This window comes from Mesoplodon densirostris, chromosome 8 (assembly GCF_025265405.1).
Source record: "Mesoplodon densirostris isolate mMesDen1 chromosome 8, mMesDen1 primary haplotype, whole genome shotgun sequence".
In the NCBI taxonomy this organism is placed as follows: domain Eukaryota; kingdom Metazoa; phylum Chordata; class Mammalia; order Artiodactyla; family Ziphiidae; genus Mesoplodon; species Mesoplodon densirostris.
Genome location: NC_082668.1, coordinates 33,710,128 through 33,729,517, shown reverse-complemented (window position 1 = coordinate 33,729,517; position 19,390 = coordinate 33,710,128). Strand labels below are relative to the sequence as shown.

General features: G+C 38.3%; 1 protein-coding gene across 2 annotated transcripts in view; it reads left to right on the top strand.

Moving 5' to 3' along the window:
• Positions 1 to 19,390, top strand: part of LOC132494671 (cytochrome P450 20A1) — a 69,959-nt gene that overhangs the window by 12,281 nt on the left and 38,288 nt on the right. The window contains exons 5-6 of one of the 2 annotated variants that reach the window (XM_060105895.1): positions 2,950 to 3,030; positions 16,843 to 17,010. In XM_060105895.1, the coding sequence (XP_059961878.1) occupies positions 2,950 to 3,030; positions 16,843 to 17,010 (249 nt within the window). The remainder of the gene's footprint in view (positions 1 to 2,949; positions 3,031 to 16,842; positions 17,011 to 19,390) is intronic. The other variant, XM_060105896.1, reaches the window with a different exon arrangement.

Genomic DNA, 19,390 nt, shown 5'->3' with positions numbered 1-19,390 from the left:
TCTTATATTTTTCCTGCTCCTCTGAAACTACACCTCCTTATTAATGCTTCCAATTTAGTTAATGCGTTCCTTCTTTCATGCAGGGTTTTTATAGTTGATGGGCCTACATCTGTCCCATTTGGAGGGTTACGTAGGAGTCCTTTCTGTTCTATATAGATTAAACCCACATTCACTCACAAGTACACAAGTACACCCCACTGACTTTCACATTATATATGGTAAATAATTTTAAAAATCATGGAAAAAATTTTTTTTGAATTTTTGAATTTTATTTTATTTATTTTTCTATACAGCAGTTTCTCGTTAGTCATCCATTTTATACACATCAGTGTATACATGCCAAACCCAATCTCCCAATTCATCACCCCTCCACCCCACTTTCCCTCCTTGGTGTCCATACATTTTTTTTTTTTGTTTTTTTGTGGTACGCGGGCCTCTCACTGTTGTGGCCTCTCCCGTTGCGGAGCACAGGCTCCGAACGCGCAGGCTCAGCGGCCATGGCTCACGGGCCCAGCCGCTCCGCAGCATGTGGGATCTTCCCGGACCGGGGCATGAACCCGTGTCCCCTGCATCGGCAGGCGGACTCTCAACCACTGCGCCACCAGGGAAGCCCATACATTTGTTCTCTACATCTGTGTCTCTATTTCTGCCCTGCAGACCGGTTCATCTGTACCATTTTTCTAGGTTCCACATATATGCGTTAATATATGATATTTGTTTTTCTCTTTCTGACTTACTTCACTCTGTATGACAGTCTCTAGATGCATCCACGTCTCTACATATGACCCAATTTCGTTCCTTTGTATGGCTGAGTAATATTCCATTGTGTATATGTACCACATCTTCTTTATCCATTCGTCTGCCGATAGGCATTTAGGTTGCTTCCATGACCTGGCTACTGTAAATAGTGCTGCAGTGAACACTGGGGTGCGTGTGTCTTTTTGAATTGTAGTTTTCTCAGGGTATATGCCCCGTAGTGGGATTGCTGGGTCATACGGTAATTCTATTTGTAGTTTTTTGAGGAACCTCCATACTGTTCTCCATAGTGGCTGTATCAATTTACATTCCCACCAACAGTGCAAGAGGGTTCCCTTTTCTCCACACCCTCTCCAGCATTTGTTGTTTGTAGATTTTCTGATGATGCCCATTCTAACTGGTGTGAGGTGATACCTCATTGTAGTTTTGATTTGCATTTCTCTAATAATTAGTGTAAAAATCATGAAAAATTTAAATAAAAATAAAATAATATAATGAACGTCTGTATTCTCATCACCAAACTTCAACAGTTATCAAATTAGACGCAATCTTACTTTATCTATACTCCGACTTACCTCCCCTGTTTTCTCTCTGGATTATTTTTAAACAGATTCCAGACATCATACAGATGAGGACATACTTTTTCAAGGGCTTAACAGTATTTAGCATGTAATAGCTAGTTGGTCAGATTTCTTTTCTTTTCCTTCTCACCTTCTGTAACTTTGTGCATTCCTCCTAAAAATGTTCAGACTGCGCATTATAAGACTTTTGTGACTTTTTTGAGTTGTAGAATAACTGATAAATCTTAAGAGGATGCCATTTTGACTCATCCTACACTATCTACTTTTTAAAAATTACATTCAGTAAATGCTTAATGCCGTATTTTCCTTATTCTTCAATTCTGTTTGAAACTCACACTTTTCATTCAAGATTTGGGGCTGGCTTGTTGAGTTTACCGGAAGCATTAATTAACATGTTAGCTCCTTTGCACAGTTTTGCTTCCAAAAACTAACCGAACGAGGCCTTTAACCATGGTCAGCTGCTGATTAGTCTTTCTCCTTTCCAGTTCCTATTTCTAACTGATAGCTATTATTCACAGGGCCATCAGGAGATCTGTATATCAAATTTCCACCTTCTCATTATTGTCAGTACTATTTGGTTTTGTTTTGTTTTAAATATTTACTTATTTGGCTGTGCCAGGTCTTAGTTGTGGCACGCGAGATCTTCATTGTAGCATGCGGGACCTTTAGTTGCAGCATGCGGGATCTTTAGTTGTGGCATGCAGAATCTAGTTCCCTGACCAGGAATCGAACCCAGGCCCCCTGCGTTGGGAGTGCGGAGTCTTAACCACTGGACCACCAGGGAAGTCCCAGTCAGTACTGTGTTGTATCATCATGTTCTCTGGACCTCTCAGGCTGCCTGCTTGGGTTGTCATAGCTGGTCCTGTCACACCTGAATGTCCTACCTGAAAGCAGTTATGTTGCCTCTGTCTAAGCATTCACCAGTCAGAACTTTTCTTTCTGTTCTGTTTAAACACCTAACATTTGTCTGTAAGAATCTTAGTATTTAATTGTATGGCTCCAGGGAATTTTACCTGTTTCTCTTTGCTTTGCTTTCAATGATTATGCTTTTCGGTAATCTTTATTGTTAAAAGCCTTAATTAGTCTTTCTTCTCTGCTTCAAACTAAGTAATTCTAACTTCTTTAATCTTTTATTGTAGGCTCTATTTCCCAAATTTTCAATCTTTTTTGTCCTTGTTCTGTATTGCATTTTTTTCTCCTCCTGTCTGATCAAAGGCAAATCAAAGTGGAAAATTATTTCCCAGTTTTCACATTTCTTGCCATCGTATTTTCAAGCTTTGGTTCATAGACTGGGTCCATACATGAGAAATGTGTTTCAGGTTTATGTTTTCAACCCCGTAGCACAAGCCAGTTACTTAGCTTACTCATTAGTCAGAAATACCAATTAATATTTAATCAGTAAGAACGTGATTGAAGAGGGCTGTAGTCAGAGCATCCTCTTCCTCCCTACTAATGGTTTTTCTTTAAGAGAACAGGGCTGTTTATCAGAGTTATCACTCCAAAATAAGCTGTACTTCATATTGACACAATAAATCTTTTGCCTTTTTTATTTTTATTTTTATTTTGGTCCAGATCTGAATTCTGTATTCTGACTCTCTTCTAATCCTCTCAGACCTCATCCTGTGAGTTCTGCTTCCTTCCTGCCCTGACCGTCGCTGCTCCAAGGCTGTGTGTAAACGTCCGCTTTAGTTCTGTGAGTGTAACTTCTCTCTTCTGTGTGCTTTAGCGCCATATGCTCCTATGACTTTTGGGTTAAACTCTGATTTAACAAGTATTTTTTGGATTTTAGAATTTATGACAGTTTTCCAGAACCCTCTTAATTGACAGTTTAGTAATAATAGCCAAAATTATTGAACTCATTTGTTTAATACTATCAAGTGAAGCTCATCAACAGATGGTTAGAATTCCCATCTAATATACATAGTCAAGATTCATAAGCTAAAAGAGATTCATACAAGCCTCTAGCAGATGTACTAGATATGTATGTCGAGTAAAACCCTCCACGAATCATTTCTAATATTTGCATTGTTTTGTAGAGTACTATGCAAAACAAATGGATGAACAAATCATAACACAGTTCTGTGATACAAATGACAGTATTGATAATAAAATTTTTATGCTTATGGCTAAAAAGGGAGAAAAAGAGACTTTACCAGCATAGGCTGAAAGCATTTCCTCGGTTAGTTGCATAATCAGTAATGATCAGGTACTGTGGGGAGATAGTCACAGTTAAAATCTCTGATAAGTCACAAGTTGTCCTAATAGGTTTTTAGGATACCATTTGGGTCCTAAATTTGGACCCCAAATGGTCCAAATTTAGGAATACCATTTATAGGGTTTTTTTTTTGAACATTTAATATCCCACAGAAGAAAGGTTATCAGAAAACTGACTACCTATCACTTAGAACTGAGGAAATATATACCCTGGATTTCATTTAAAACCCAGCTATGTACAAAAGCTCTTACACATTATTAAGGAAAAGATACAAGCCCCAGTAGAAAAATGGCGAAAGAAGTGAACATGCAGTACATTGTGGAAAACATGTAAATGGCCATTAAATATTTGAAACTTGCTTAAACCCTACCAATAATTAGAACGAAATAAGCCAATTAAAGCAATGTTGAGTTATTTTTTACCTGTTAGACTGACAGAGGTTTTATAAAATGACAACACTTAGTACGGTCCAAAGTATGGGAAATGGACACTTTGAGATTGCTGGTAAGAGTGTAAGCTGATATAGGCTTTCTCCAGGGCAGCGTGGCCATATAAAGCAAAAGCTTAAAAACTACTTCTTAACTCAGAAATTTCATATCTAAGGAAGTCAAATGGCAATAGATGTATATACAGAGATGGCTGTTGAAGCATTGTTTATTGTAGCAGAAATTGGAAAATACTTAAACGTCCAGTAGTAGAGGATTATTTGAATGATCGTAAATCTGTACAATGGATTAGAATGAAAACATTAAGGTGGCAAAGACATTTATTTCCTGACATGGGGAGATGTTTTGCTAGAGCTAGCACAAACTTGGTGGCTTAAACACAGAAATTTATTGTCTCGCAGTTCTGGAGGCTGTTGCCCAAGATCAAGGTGCCAGCAGAGTTGGTTCCTTCTGAGGGCTGTGAGGGAAATCTGTTTTATGCCTCTTTCCTAGCTGCTAGTAGTTAGCTGGTAATCTCTGGTGTTCCTTGGCTTGTAGACTTATCACCCCAATCTCTGCCTTCATGTTTATAATGAGGTATCCCTGTGTGTGTATATGTTTGTGTGTATGTTTCAGTGTCCAAATTTCCCCTTTTTATAAGGACACACTGGTATTGGATTAAGACCCACCCTAATGTGCACATCTTTAACTGATTATCCGCAAGAACCTATTCCCAAATGAGGTCACATTCACAGGCACTGGGGGTTAGAACTTCAAGATCTTTTGGGGGGGCACAATTCAACCCATAACAGATGGTAAGTGAAAAATAAAACAGTATACAGAACAGTTTGTAGAGTATTAATACATTGTCCAAAGTATACCTTTATGCACACATGTATGTACACATACATGGATACACATACCTATAGAAAAACATGAAAAGCTATATAAAAAATCTTATCAGTAATTACTGCTACTGGGTTGAATTTAGGGTGATTTAAATTAATTTCTATATTTTCATTTATTTTTGTTATTGTTTTCTACATATTAACTTTCTTTTACACTAACCTGTATTACTGTACAAGTCAAAAACAATGAACCACTCAGCTATCAGTGATAGTCTGAATAGTCACTGAATTTTCATTAGGAGCAAAGCTTAATAATTCATTGACTAATTAAAACCAAAACTCAATAAGTTATTTAATTTTCTCTGAGAACAAAGCCTTTTATTCATGGACTTTTTTAGGACTATGTATTTGGTTTCTTTTATTCTTCTGTGGAAGCTGCTAATATGCAGGAGTTGATCTGGGGAGAATGATGTTCCCTGCTGTTGTTTTTGTACTGTTCAGTATTTTTAATCAGATTTTTTTTTCTTTTTTAAAACCCCGAAACTATAATAGGCCAAATTTTATAAAGAGAAAGCGTTAATAATGTTCAATGACTTTACATATACAGTTATGACACATTATTAGTAAGACAGAATTGAATATTTAAAGAGGTATGTAGTAACTTTTGAGAGAGTTCTTACTCTCTATCAGAAACATAACTTATTTTTTGAGTAGAGGCAGGACAGTCATTATAAAAAAAACGGTTGGTAAACTCACTAAATATTTATTGAGCACCTGCGATTTACCAGACACTGTGCTAGGTACTAGGATTACCAATGTAAAAAGCAGCCCTCAAGAAGGTTTAGATCTAATGGTTATCAGGTACTGGGTCTTTAACCAAATATTAGAGTGATGCTAATCAAAAGCATTCCTTTTGTTAAATGTTGGAACCAGCCTCAAACTCTGAGTTTCTGACAGCAGACTGCTTATCACTTTGTATTTCTCTCACTCCTCAATCTACTCTTGGCCCACATCCTGACCCTTAATCTTAGAACACCTTCTGTTTTTGAAGTTCATTGATCTGGTTTTACTTTCCATCTTTTTTTTTTGCAGTACGCGGGCCTCTCACTGTTGTGGCCTCTCCCATTGCGGAGCACAGGCTCCGGACGCGCAGGCCCAGCGCCCACAGCTCACGGGCCCAGCCGCTCCGCGGCACGTGGGATCCTCCCGGACCGGGGCACGAATCCGCGTTCCCTGCATCGGCAGGTGGACCCTCAACCACTGTGCCACCAGGGAAGCCACCAGGGAAGCCCCTAGTTTCCTTCTCACCCAACATAAACATAGTTGGTTACTCTAAAGATACATTTTTTACCTTCTTCCACATAGAGAGGCATAGTGGTTGAGAGCTTGGGCTCGTCATCAAGCTGCCTGGGTTAGAATAGGAATTCTGTGATTTTTGTTGTGTGGCCCTGGGCATGTTACTTATTTTCTGTGACACATTTCCTCATTTGTAAAATGGGGACGATAACAGTTACTTGTCACATACTATTAAGGATTAAATGAACTGACACATTAGTAGGTGCTTCCAAATGGTTTTTCACAGTGGTTTTACCATTTACAGTCCCACACAGCATATGAGAATTCTGCTTTTTCTGCATACTCACCATTCCTTGGTATTGGTATATGTATAGGGGTATGTCATTGTGATTTTTTTTTGAATTTTATTATATTTATTTTTTTATACTGCAGGTTCTTATTAGTCATCAATTTTATACACATAAGTGTATACGTGTCAGTCCCAATCGCCCAATTCAGCGCACCACCATCCCCACCCCACTGCGGTTTTCCCCCCTTGGTGTCCATACATTTGATCTCTACATCTGTGTCTCAACTTCTGCCCTGCAAACTAGTTGATCTGTACCATATTTCTAGGTTCCACATACATGTGTTAATATATGATATTTGTTTTTCTCTTTCTGACTTACTTCAGTCTGTATGACAGTCTCTAGATCCATCCACGTCTCAACAAATGACCCAGTTTCGTTCCTTTTTATGGCTGAGTAATATTCCATTGTATAAATGTACCACAACTTCTTTATTCATTCGTCTGTCGATGGGCATTTAGGTTGCTTCCATGACCTGGCTATTGTAAATAGTGCTGCAGTGAACATTGGGGTGCATGTGTCTTTTTGAATTATGGTTTTCTCTGGGTATATGCCCAGTAGTGGGATTGCTGGATCATATGGTAATTCTATTTTTAGTTTTTTAAGGAACCCCCATACTGTTCCCATAGTGGCTGTATCAATTTACATTCCCACCAACAGTGCAAGAGGGTTCCCTTTTCTCCACACCCTCTCCAGCATTTGTTGTTTGTAGATTTTCTGATGATGCCCATTCTAACTGGTGTGAGGTAATACCTCATTGTAGTTTTAATTTGCATTTCTCTAATAATTAGTGATGTTGAGCAGCCTTTCATGTGCTTCTTGGCCATCTGTATGTCTTTGTAGAAATGTCTATTTAGGTCTTCTGCCCATTTTTGGATTGGGTTGTTTGTTTCTTTAATATTGAGCTGCATGAGCTTTTTATATATTCTGGAGATTAATCCTTTGTCCGTTGATTCGGTTGCAAATATTTTCTCCTATTCTGAGGCTTGTCTTTTAGTCTTGTTTATGGTTTACTTTGCTGTGCAAAAGCTTTTAAGTTTCATTAGGTCCCACTTGTTTATTTTTGTTTTTATTTCCATTACTCTAGGAGGTGGATCAAAAAAGATCTTGCTGTGATTTATGTCAAAGAGTGTTCTTCCTATGTTTTCCTCTAAGAGTTTTATAGTGTCCAGTCTTACATTTAGGTCTCGAATCCATTTTGAGTTTATTTTTGTGTATAGTGTTATGGAGTGTTCTAACTTCATTCTTTTACATGTAGCTGTCCAGTTTTCCCAGCACCACTTGTTGAAGAGACTCTTTTCTCCATTGTATATCCTTGTGTCCTTTGTCATAGATTATTTAACCATAGGTATGTGGGTTTATCTCTGGGCCTTCTATCTTGTTCCATTGATCTATGTTTCTGTTTCTGTGCCAGTACCATATTGTCTTGATTACTGTAGCTTTGTAGTATAGTCTGAAGTCAGGGAGTCTGATTCCTCCCACTCGGTTTTTTCCTTCAAGACTGCTTTGGCTATTCGGGGTCTTTAGTGTCTCCATACAAATTTTAAGATTTTTTGTTCTAGTTCCATAAAAAATGCCATTGGTAATTTGATAAGGATTGCATTGAATCTGTAGATTGCTTTGGGTAGTATAGTCATTTTCACAATATTGATTCTTCCAATCCAAGAACATGTTATATCTCTCTCTGCTGGTATCATCTTTAATTTCTTTCATCAGTGTCTTATAGTTTTCTGCATACAGGTCTTTTGTCTCCCTAGGTAGGTTTATTCCTAGGTATTTTATTCTTTTTGTTGCAGTGGTAAATGGGAATGTTTCCTTAATTTCTCTTTCATATTTTTCATCATTAGTGTATAGGAATGTAAGGGATTTCTGTGCATTAATTTTGTATCCTGCTACTCTACCAAATTCATTTCTTAGCTCTAGTAGTTTTCTGGTGGCATTTTTAGGATTCTCTATGTATAGTATGTCATCTGCAAACAGTGACACTTTTACTTCTTCTTTTCCTATTTGGATTCCTTTTATTTCTTTTTCTTCTCTGATTGCCGTGGCTAGGACTTCCAAAGCTATGTTGAATAATAGTGGCGAGAGTGCACATCCTTGTCTTGTTCCTGATCTTAGAGGAAATGCTTTCAGTTTTTCACCACTGAGAATGATGTTTGCTGTGGGTTTGTCATATATGGCCTTTATTCTGTTGAGGTAGTTTCCCTCTATGCCCACTTTCTGGAGAGTTTTTATCATAAATGGGTGTTGAATTTTGTCAAAAGCTTTTTCTGCATCTATTGAGATGGTCATATGGTTTTTATTCTTCAGTTTGTTAATATAGTGTATCACATTTATTGATTTGCGTATATTGAAGAATCCTTGCATCCCTGGGATAAATCCCACTTGATCATGGTGTATGATCCTTTTAATGTGTTGTTGGATTCTGTTTGCTAGTATTTTGTTCAGGGTATTTGCATTTATATTCATCAGTGATGTTGGTCTGTAATTTTCTTTTTTTGTGGAATCTTTTTTTTTTGGCAGGTAAATTCTTTTTTTTTTTTTAAAGAAACTGCTTTTAATTAATTAATTAATTTTTGGTTGTGTTGGGTCTTTGTTTCTGTGCAAGGGCTTTCTCTAGTTGCAGCAAGCGGGGGCCACTCTTAATCGCGGTGCGCGGACCTTTCACTGTCGCGGCCTTTCTTGTTGCGGGGCACAGGCTCCAGACGTGCAGATTCAGTAGTTGTGGCTCACGGGCCTAGTTGCTCTACGACATATGGGATCTTCCCAGACCAGGGCTCGAGCCCGTGTCTCCTGCTCTGGCAGGCAGATTCTCAACCAGTGCGCCACCAGGGAAGCCCTTTTGTGGTATCTTTGTCTGATTTTGGTATCAGGGTAATGGTGGCCTCATAGAATTAGTTTGTTCCTTCCTCCGCAATTTTTTGGAAGAGTTTGAGAAGGATGGGTGTTAGCTCTTCTCTAAATGTTTGATAGAATTCACCTGTGAAGCCATCTGGTCCTGGGCTTTTGTTTGTTGGAAGCTTTTTAATTATAGTTTCAATTTCATTACTTGTGATTGGTTTGTTCATATTTTCTATTTCTTCCTGGTTCTTTCTCGGCATGTTGTGCATTTCTAAGAATTTGTCCATTTCTTCCAGGTTGTCCATTTTATTGGCATAGAGTTGCTTGTAGCAGTCTCTTAGGATGCTTTGTATTTCTGCGGTGTCCACTGTAACTTCTCCTTTTTCATTTCTAATTTTATTGATTTGAGCCCTCTCCCTCTTTTTTCTTGATGAGTCTGGCTAAAGGTTTATCAATTTTGTTTATCTTCTCAAAGAACGAGCTTTTAGTTTTATTGATCTTTGCTATTGTTTTCTTTGTTTCTATTTCATTTATTTCTGCTCTGACCTTTATGATTTCTTTCCTTCTGCTGACTTTGGGTTGTTTGTTCTTCTTTCTCTAGTTCCTTTAGGTGTAACGTTAGATTGTTTATTTGTGTTTTTTCTTGTTTCTTGAAGTAACCTTGTATTGCTATAAACTTCCTTCTTAGAACTGCTTTTGCTGCATCCCATAGGTTTTGGATTGTCGTGTTTTCATTGTAATTTGTCTCTAGGTATTTTTTGATTTCCTCTTTGATTTCTTCAGTGATCTCTTGGTTATTTAGTAATGTATTGTTTAGCCTTCATGTGTTTCTGTTTTTTATGTGTTTTTCCCTGTAATTGATTTCTAATCTCATGGCATTGTGGTCAGAAAAGATGCTTGATAAGATTTCAGTTTTCTTAAATTTACTGAGGCTTGATTTGTGACCCAAAAAGTGATCTATCCTGGAGAATGTTCTGTGTGCACTTGAGAAGAAAGCGTAATATGCTGTTTTTGGATGGAATGTCCTATAAATATTAATTAAATTCACCTGGTCTATTGTGTCATTTAAAGCTTGTGTTTCCTCATTAATTTTCTGTTTGGATGATCTGTCCATCGAGGTAAGTGAAGTGTTAAAAGTCCCCCACTATTATTGTGTTACTGTCGATTCTTTTATAGCTGTTAGCAGTTGCCTTATGTATTGAGGTGCTCCTTTATTGGGTGCATATATATTTATAATTGTTATATCTTCTTGGATTGATCCCTTGATCATTGTATAGTGTCCTTCCTTGTCTCTTGTAACAGTTTGTATTTTAAAATCTATTTTATCTGATATGAGTATTGCTACTCCAGCTTTCTTTTGATTTCCATTTGCATGGAATATCTTTTTCCATCCCCTCACTTTCAGTCTGTATGTGTCCCTAAGTCTGAAATGGGTCTCTTGTAGACAGCATATATATGGGTATTGTTTTTGTATCCATTCAGCGAGCCTGTGTCTTTTGGTTGGAGCATTTAATCCATTCACGTTTAAGGTAATTATCAATATGTATGTTCCTATTACCATTTTCTTAATTGTTTTGGGTTTGTTTTTGTAGGTCCTTTTCTTCTCTTGTGTTTCCCACTTAAAGTTCTTTTAGCATTTGCTGTAGAGGTGGTTTGGTGGTGCTGAATTCTCTTAGCTTTTGTTTGTGTGTAAAGCTTTTGATTTCTCCATCGAATCTGAATGAGATCCTTGCTGGGTAGAGTAATCTTGGTTGTAGGTTCTTTCCTTTCATTACTTTAAGTATATCATGCCACTCTCTTCTGGCTTGTAGAGTTTCTGCTGAGAAATCAGCTGTTAACCTTATGGGAGTTCCCCTGTATGTTATTTGTCGTTTGTCCCTTGCTGCTTTCAGTAATTTTTCTTTGTCTTTAATTTTTGCTAGTTTGATTACTATGTGTCTCAGCGTGTTTCTCCTTGGGTTTATCCTGCCTGGGACTCTCTGCGCTTCCTGGACTTGGGTGGCTATTTCCTTTCCCATGTTAGGGAAGTTTTTGACAATAATCTCTTTAGATATTTACTCTGGTCCTCTCTCTCTCTCTTCTCCTTCTGGGACCCCTATAATGCAAATGTTGTTGTGTTTAATGTTGTCACAGAGTCTCTTAGGCTGTCTTCATTTCCTTTCATTCTTTTTTCTTTATTCTGTTCTGCAGCAGTGAATTCCACCATTCTGTCTTCCAGGTCACTTATCCGTTCTTCTGCCTCAGTTATTCTGCTATTGATTCCTTCTAGTGTAGTTTTCATTTCAGTTATTTTATTGTTCATCTCTGTTCTTTAACTCTTCTAGTTCTTTGTTAAACATTTCTTGCATCTTCTTGATCTTTGCCTCCATTCTTTTTCCGGGGTCCTGGACCATCTTCACCATCATTATTCTGAATTCTTTTTCTGGAACGTTGCCTATCTCCACTTCATTTAGTTGTTTATCTGGGGTTTTATCTTGTTCCTTCATCTGGTACCTAGCCCTCTTCCTTTTCATCCTGTCTGTCTTTCTGTGAATGTGGTTTTTGTTTCACAGGCTGCAGGATTGTAGTTCTTCTTGCTTCTGCTGTCTGCCCTCTGGTGGATGAGGCTATCTAAGAGGCTTGTGCAAGGTCCCTGATGGGAGGGACTTGTCATTATGATTTTGATTTGCATTTTCCTGATGGTGAATAAAATTAAGCCTTTTCCCATTTGTTTATTGACCAGTTGGATAGTCACTCTGGTGTAGTGCTACTTCAAGTCTTTTGCCCATTTTTCTTTTGGGTTTTCTCTCTTTGTATTGATTTTTAAGAGGTTTTTAAAGATTCTGAATTTAAGAACTTTATTGGGTGCATGTGTGTGTGCATATACTATATATGTGTATATCTCAAGTATCTTCTACTGTGGCTTGAGTTTATATGATCTTAAGCTTGTCTTTTGATGAACAGAGACTAATTTTAGTGTAGTCTAACTTATTTTTTTTGCCTTTATGTTTACTGCATTTTAAATCTTACGTGAGAAATCTTTATTTAACTTAATGTTATGAATATATTCGTCTAAGTTTTGTTCTGAGAGTTTTACTGTTTACCTTTCGAACTTAGATCTGTAATCTATTTAGTGTTTATTATTTTGTAAAGAATGAGGAAGGGGGTTAACATTCATTTTTTCCCATATGGTTATCCAGTTGACCCAGCATAAGTTATTGAAAAGATCATCCTTTTTCCATTGTAGTGTAATGTTACCTTTGTCAAAACCAAGTAACTGTGTAGGTCACTTGATGTATGTAAAGTTACCTTTACATATTGTTGACTAGGGAGAAATGTACAATCTATAAGTTGTGAGTTATATTTTATTCAGGGACCTTATGAGAAAAATAACCCAGGAAACAGCCTCTCAGCTGGCTCTGAGGAACTGTTCTGAAGAGGTAAGGGAGGAGCTAGGATATATTCCTATATATTCTGAGAAAAAAAACTGTGTAGTCAAACATCAGAAGACTACTGCTAATGGCAAAAACCAGATATCTCAAATTAGTGATTTTAGTGCTTTTCTATGTATGAGAAAATGTAAGAGTCTGGGCTCATTGAAATTATTCCTTAGATATACATATTAAATATCTAGGGCCAGTATCCTGTTTTTCTCCATTCTGAATCCCTTCAGGGTGCACCATGTGGGGAGGAGGGGCGGCAGTGGCTGATGGCTTGATGGCGGCAACATTTGTTGTTTTCTGGAATGGTAGGCAACATTCTTTGTCCACAATATTGTGGAATTTTCCAATCCATGAATATGGAAGAATACCCTCCCACTTTTCGGTCTTTAGCTTTTCTCAATAATTTTTTCTCTTTTCAGTGTAGAGATCTTGTACATCTTTTATTAAATTTACTCATATTTAGTGGTATTTTAAAAATGCTATCACAAATGCTACAGTTTTTAAATTTCATTGTTTGTTACGTATATATACAGTTGATTTCTGCGTATTGACCTTGTAGTCATTAACCTTGCCAAATTCCCTTATTAAGTCTAATGGTTTATCATGATATCCGAGATTAGTGACAGTTTTATTCTTTTCCAATCCTAATACCTTTCATTTCTTTTAATGCTTTATTGCCAATTATTCTGTTATACATATATATTTTTAAATATTTATTTATTTTTGACTGTGTCAGGTCTTAGTTGCGGCACATGGGATCTTCTGTTGTGGTACGTGGGCTTCTCTCTAATTGTGGCGCACCAGCTCTCTAGTTGTGGTGCACAGGTTCCAGAGCGCGTGGGCTCTGTAGTTGTGACACGCAGGCTTAGTTGCACCGTGGCATGTGACATCTTAGTTCCCTGACCAGGGATCGAACCCGCATCCCTTGCATTGGAAGGTGAATTCTCAAGCACTGGACCACTAGGGAAGTATCTCTGTTATATTTTTAATGTCATTAGCCTAATTAGTACCGTCTCTCTCTTTTTCTCTCTTTTTCTTGATTCATGTTTCTTAAAGTGTTTATCAGTGTGGGTCCTATCAGGAGAGATAAAGCACACAATTACTTAAATAGGGAAAGTTTAATATAAAGAATTATTAACTACAGCAGGGGATTTGGAGTAATGAGAGATGAGCTAGTCAGAAGTAAAGGTAACTAAAGAATACAGGAATAGCTGGTAAAAGGAGCAGTAGCCGACTCTAGGGCTGAGACAGAGTGCCCAGGGAAGATCCCGTGCTCCCAGGACCGATACCCAGACTCTGCCAGAGGGGGCACACCTGTGGATGGCAATCTTGAAATCAGATTCTTCCCCTTCCTTAGAGTTTGTTCTTGCAACCTGTTGTGGATTATTGTTGTTCACTTGTTGAGTCTTTTCTAAACGGTTTTTGTAAAGTCTGTGTTCTTTGTCATGTATGGCCACTGAAGCATCTCTTCTGTTAGCTTAATGGTCAGCTGGTGTTTTGACAGATTTTACCTTAAACACTTGAAGCTTACAAAAGAGAATTAAAGAAACTCTCCCAGTGTTTGCAGATTGGCTTTGTGTTGGGGTCCTCCTTTAACACTTATCCAGGCTTTTTACAGCTCTGCCTTTGTTCTCACTTTCTGCTTGTATGGAGCCAGAAGACCCCAGATGTGAAAGCCTAGTCTTCTCAGACCTTTTCTGAGCATGTATCCTGGTCTTGGGCCTGTGCATGACTTTCTTAATTCCCTGGTATTTGCAGAAGCTTTTAAAAGCTCTCATTCCCACATTTATCTCTTCTCCCAACCCCTTCCTTCCCTGGCTCCTTGGTCTTTTCATTGCTTGTCCCAGCTGTTGTTTCATGCCCCAGCTTTTGCAGCCAGTACCTGCACCTTTAAATGTTTTCAGCAGAAGCCACCTAGGAACCTGTCCTAGCTCTGGAAATGCTCAGAGTTGGGCCAAACAAGGGCAGCCTTTGCACCAGTTTTGTTTTTTTTTTTTTGTGCAGTATGCGGGCCTCTCACTGTTGTGGCCTCTCCCGTTGTGGAGCACAGGCTCCGGACGCGCAGGCTCAGCAGCCATGGCTCACGGGCCTAGCCGCTCCTTGGCATGTGGGATCTTCCTGGACCGGCGCACGAACCCGCATCTGCTGCATCGGCAGGCGGACTCTCAACCACTGTGCCTCCAGGGAAGCCCCATGCACCAGTTCTTGATGGGAGTTGCCAGACAGCTTGAGACCCACAGCCACAATTTTTTGACAGAAATGTCTGTATCGCTTCCTAGCAGTTTGCACCAGGAGTATGGGCTGCTCTTCTCTTAGCTGCTGCCCCTCTGGGATATGGGAGTTATAGGCAGGCTGTCTAAAGTGCCACAGTGCTTTCTTACCACAAAGCAACGGCTTCTTTCTTCATCAAGGCTTCCCCTGGTTGTTGTAAGTCTTTGACTGTATTCCAAAGTTTTTCAGAAGTTGATTTTGACAGTTTTTGCCAGCTCATTACTTGCTTTGGGGGAGGGTTAGAGTCTTGGGATTCCCTGTCCTCCATTTTCAGTGACCATTTTGATGACCAGTGGTGATGGTGCTTTTAATAGAGCTGTGTTTTCTGCAATGCTGTTGACTTTTGGCTACTGTTGAGCTGGGGAGAGAAGGAAAATGAAATAACCTTAAGTTAAAACACTGAAGACCCCACTATCTTACCAAGGTTTAGTTGTTCCTGTTGAATAGACACTTCTCAGTGGGTACTGGGTTTTGGTTAATTGCCAAAGTGCTGAAATGGTTGATATTAGTTGTTTAGTTGTTTTTCACGTATTTTCACTGTTTTAGAGGGAGAGTGAGATCACCAAAGTCCTCACTCCACCATTGTGGAAGTCAGTCTGTCTTCTGGAACATTTTGAAAGAGAATTGTAATGGGAAATATTATATAGATATGATAAATTTTCAAAATTATGTTAGTGGCATATGTGTAGATCAGTGAAGTCCTTTACACTGTGACAAAATTTTCATGGAGTTGATATGGGAAATGTAGCTTAAATTTGAGTTCCTAACATGAAAGGGGCTTTATATATTTTACTTCACAAAACCCTTACTGTGTTGTGTGATGTAAGTACAATTATCCCTATCACAGCAACGTGAAAAGTGGGAGGTGTCATGCCTGTTTAACTGTTGAAACGCCTGAACCTTGGAAAAGTCAAGCAAATTGCTCAAAGTCACATTACTTCTAAGTGACAGAGCCAGAAGTAAACCCAAGGTTTTTCTGACTCCAAAGCTTTTGATCTTTTTATTACACATTGTTTTATTTATTTATTTATTTATTTATTTATTTATTTATGTCTGCGTTCGGTCTTTGTTGCTGCATGTGGGCTTTCTCTAGCTGCGGCAAGTGGGGGCTACTCTTCATTGCGGTGTGCAGGCTTCTCATTGCGGTGGCTTCTCTTGTTGTGGAGCATGCTCTCTAGGTGCACGGGCTTCAGTAGTTGTGGAGTGTGGGCTCAGTAGTTGTGGCGCATGGGCTTAGTTGCTCCACGGCATGTGGGATCTTCCCGGACCAGGGCTTGAACCCGTGTCCCCTGCGTTGGCAGGTGGATTCTTAATCACTGCGCCACCAGGGAAGTTCCTACACATTGTTTTTTATTCCACAAGGGATTTGATAAATATTCGTTGGATGAAGGAATGACAGAGAGACTCTGAGAGGTTTCTGTTACTGAAGCATGTCTAGGACTTTTACAGATTCATGTATTTATTGATTGTTTACTATATCACAGCCAGTCTGTGGGGAACCTTTACCATTTTTAATTAGATACTAAGACTTTAATATCTTAATTTCCTTTAGGTTTAAGGTTTTCCCAGCCTTTGAACATTTAACTTATATTTTCTGTTTTCATTGTTGTGGTTGTTTTGTTTTCCAAATCAGCCCTTTGACAGAATCTGGCCCTAAACTATTAGGGATGTAATTATTGGTGGAGCCAGTGTTAACCTGACAGGTCAGTAAACACCTGAATGTTTTGCTTTGATTAAGGAGTTGAACTGTATACTCTATGAAATGAGTCTACTTGATGGATTTTTCTAAGATTTAGTAGGAGGAAATAGTAAATCATTGTGGTTTTCTGTTTTCTTTCAGCTTTCGGAAGAATTGTTGGATAAATGGCTCTCCTACCCAGAGTCCCAACATGTCCCTCTCTGCCAGCATATGCTTGGCTTTGCAATGAAGTCTGTTACGCAGATGACAATGGGTAGTACATTTGAAGATGAACAAGAAGTCATTCGCTTCCAGAAGAATCATGGCACAGTAAGTCTAGGGCCAAATTTAAAATTATTCTTTCATCAAATTGGATAGTTGAATAATGTAGACTTTGCCTCTTAAGAAGAAGGTTTAAGATTCTGTAGTACAGAATTTCCTTGTTTGGGGCTAAAAACAACAATGCAAGAAGGTTATATGTTGCTTTTTTTTTAAATTACTTTTTTAAGCAGTTACTTTTTTTAAAATTTATGTATATTATTTATTTATTTTTGGCTGCGTTGGGTCTTCATTGCTGCTTGTGGGCTGTCTCTAGTTGAGAGAGCAGGGGCTACTCTTCTCTTCCTGTGGTGCGTGGGCTTCTCCTTGTGGTGGCTCCTCTTGTTCTCTTGTTGAGCACAGGCTTTAGGCGCGTGGGCTTCAGTAGTTGTGGTGCACAGGCTTAGTTGCTCCGTGACATGTGGGATCTTCCCGGACCAGGGATCGAACCCATGTCCCCTGCATTGGTAGGCGGATTCTTGACCACTGCACCACCAGGGAGTCCCTAAGCAGTTACTTTTTGAAATTGAAAAAATGAATGACTATAAAAATATTTTCTTTTAATTTGTAGCAAGTATGTCGGGAGTTCCCTGGTGGCCTAGCGGTTAGGATTTCGGGCTTTCACTGCTGTGGCCCAGGTTTAATCCCTGGTTGGGGAACTGAGATCCTGCAAGCCACGTGGTGTGGCAAAAAACCCCAAACCAAGTGTGTTATAAAATAATACTAATTTCTAGAATAAGGAGAAAAACCATACTTAATAGAGACTACATCCTATATAGAAAGAAATTAAAGTTGATGGAGTGTTAAAATACTAATGAAATGAATATGATTTGAAGAAAGGTTAATGCAGTTGAAAACAGGTTTACTGTTTGCCTTTTCTGAACTCACATATGGACTTTATTATTCTCTATTTTAATCAGTCTCAACATTATATTTATTTGTTTCAAATCATACTTAAGTCATTTACTTCACTGCATTTTGGATCTCTGAAAAATCCCTTATTTTCTTCAAATCTATAAAAACAGATTAAATAATCAGTATAAAGTGTGTAAAACAAAATCACTAGGAACTGTGGCTTAACACTCTGTCACTGTTTAATATTATCCTTTTTCCCTTTAAAATGGTTTTATTACTTGTGTTTGATGATTGAAAAATATACATTTCTTAGAAAATGTTCACATGTTCAGGAGCGTAAAAATAAAAGTGGAAAAATCACTCTAATTCCCCTTCCTAGAGTAAACTACTCAGGTTAACCAGCTAAGACAAATTGGCTAAGGAATTCCTAAAATGTTTTCATATTTTAACGAAGAATCTATTTTTGACTCAGTTGTTGATATCTGATTTTTTTCATGTTGATGAGACAGCAATTTTAAAATGGGACCTCCACTATTATTTCCAGAATTTTATTCCAAGCTGCTGATACGTATTCCTATTCTGGGTATTTTTATGCTGCCATTTTCTTTACCTTTCTTTCCTTAGAATTTCAAAGTAGAAATAATAATTTCAAACTTATAGAAAAGTTGCAGCTAGTACTAGGAACTCCCATAATATCCTTCACCCAGGTTCACCAGTTGTTTACATTTTGCCCCATTTGCTTTTGTCATTCATTCTCTGTCTATCCATGCATCCATCATCCATTCATCCATTCCACCTCTCCTTACCCAAACCATTTGAGAGTAAAGTAGACATTTTGCTTCTTTCCCCCTAAATACTTCAGTCTATATATCCTAAAAACAAGGATATTCTCTCATATAGCAACAACATAGTTGTCAAACTTGGGAAATTTAGCATTCATACCATACTTTTATTCAGAGCCCATATTCAGATTTCTTTACTTTTAGTGGTCAAACCTCTTTAATGTGAAACAGTTTCTCAGCTTTTCTTTGTTTCTTGACCTTGACATTTTTTTTTAAGTACAGGATAATTATTTTGTAGACTGTCCCTCATTTGGGTTTGACTAGATTCAAATTACATATTTTTCGGTGTGACTAGATTCAAATTATATATTTTTTGGAAGCAATCTGGTATTTTCTTAACATTACTGGAAGTTGTCAAAGGAAAGTTTTCAGACCATAAACATGACTTAAAATCCTGCCTTAAATGATCTTTAATTTCTGAAACACCCCAAGGCTGCTGTTGTCCAGCCATGCCACCAGGAGCACTAACCAGGTTGTGAATGCAGAGGCAGTGACAGCTGCACCATGACTGTTGCTTGGCTGACAGCACTCGGGAGATGTCATCAGTCATAAGATGCATACCGATTTCACAGGCGTTAACATGTGAAAAATGTTCACCTCACACCCAACTGCATACTGTTTCTGAACTGCCCTCCAAAAACATTGTCCCAGTTATTTTCCCACCAGCATTAGCGTGCTCTTTCCTTGTGCTTTTG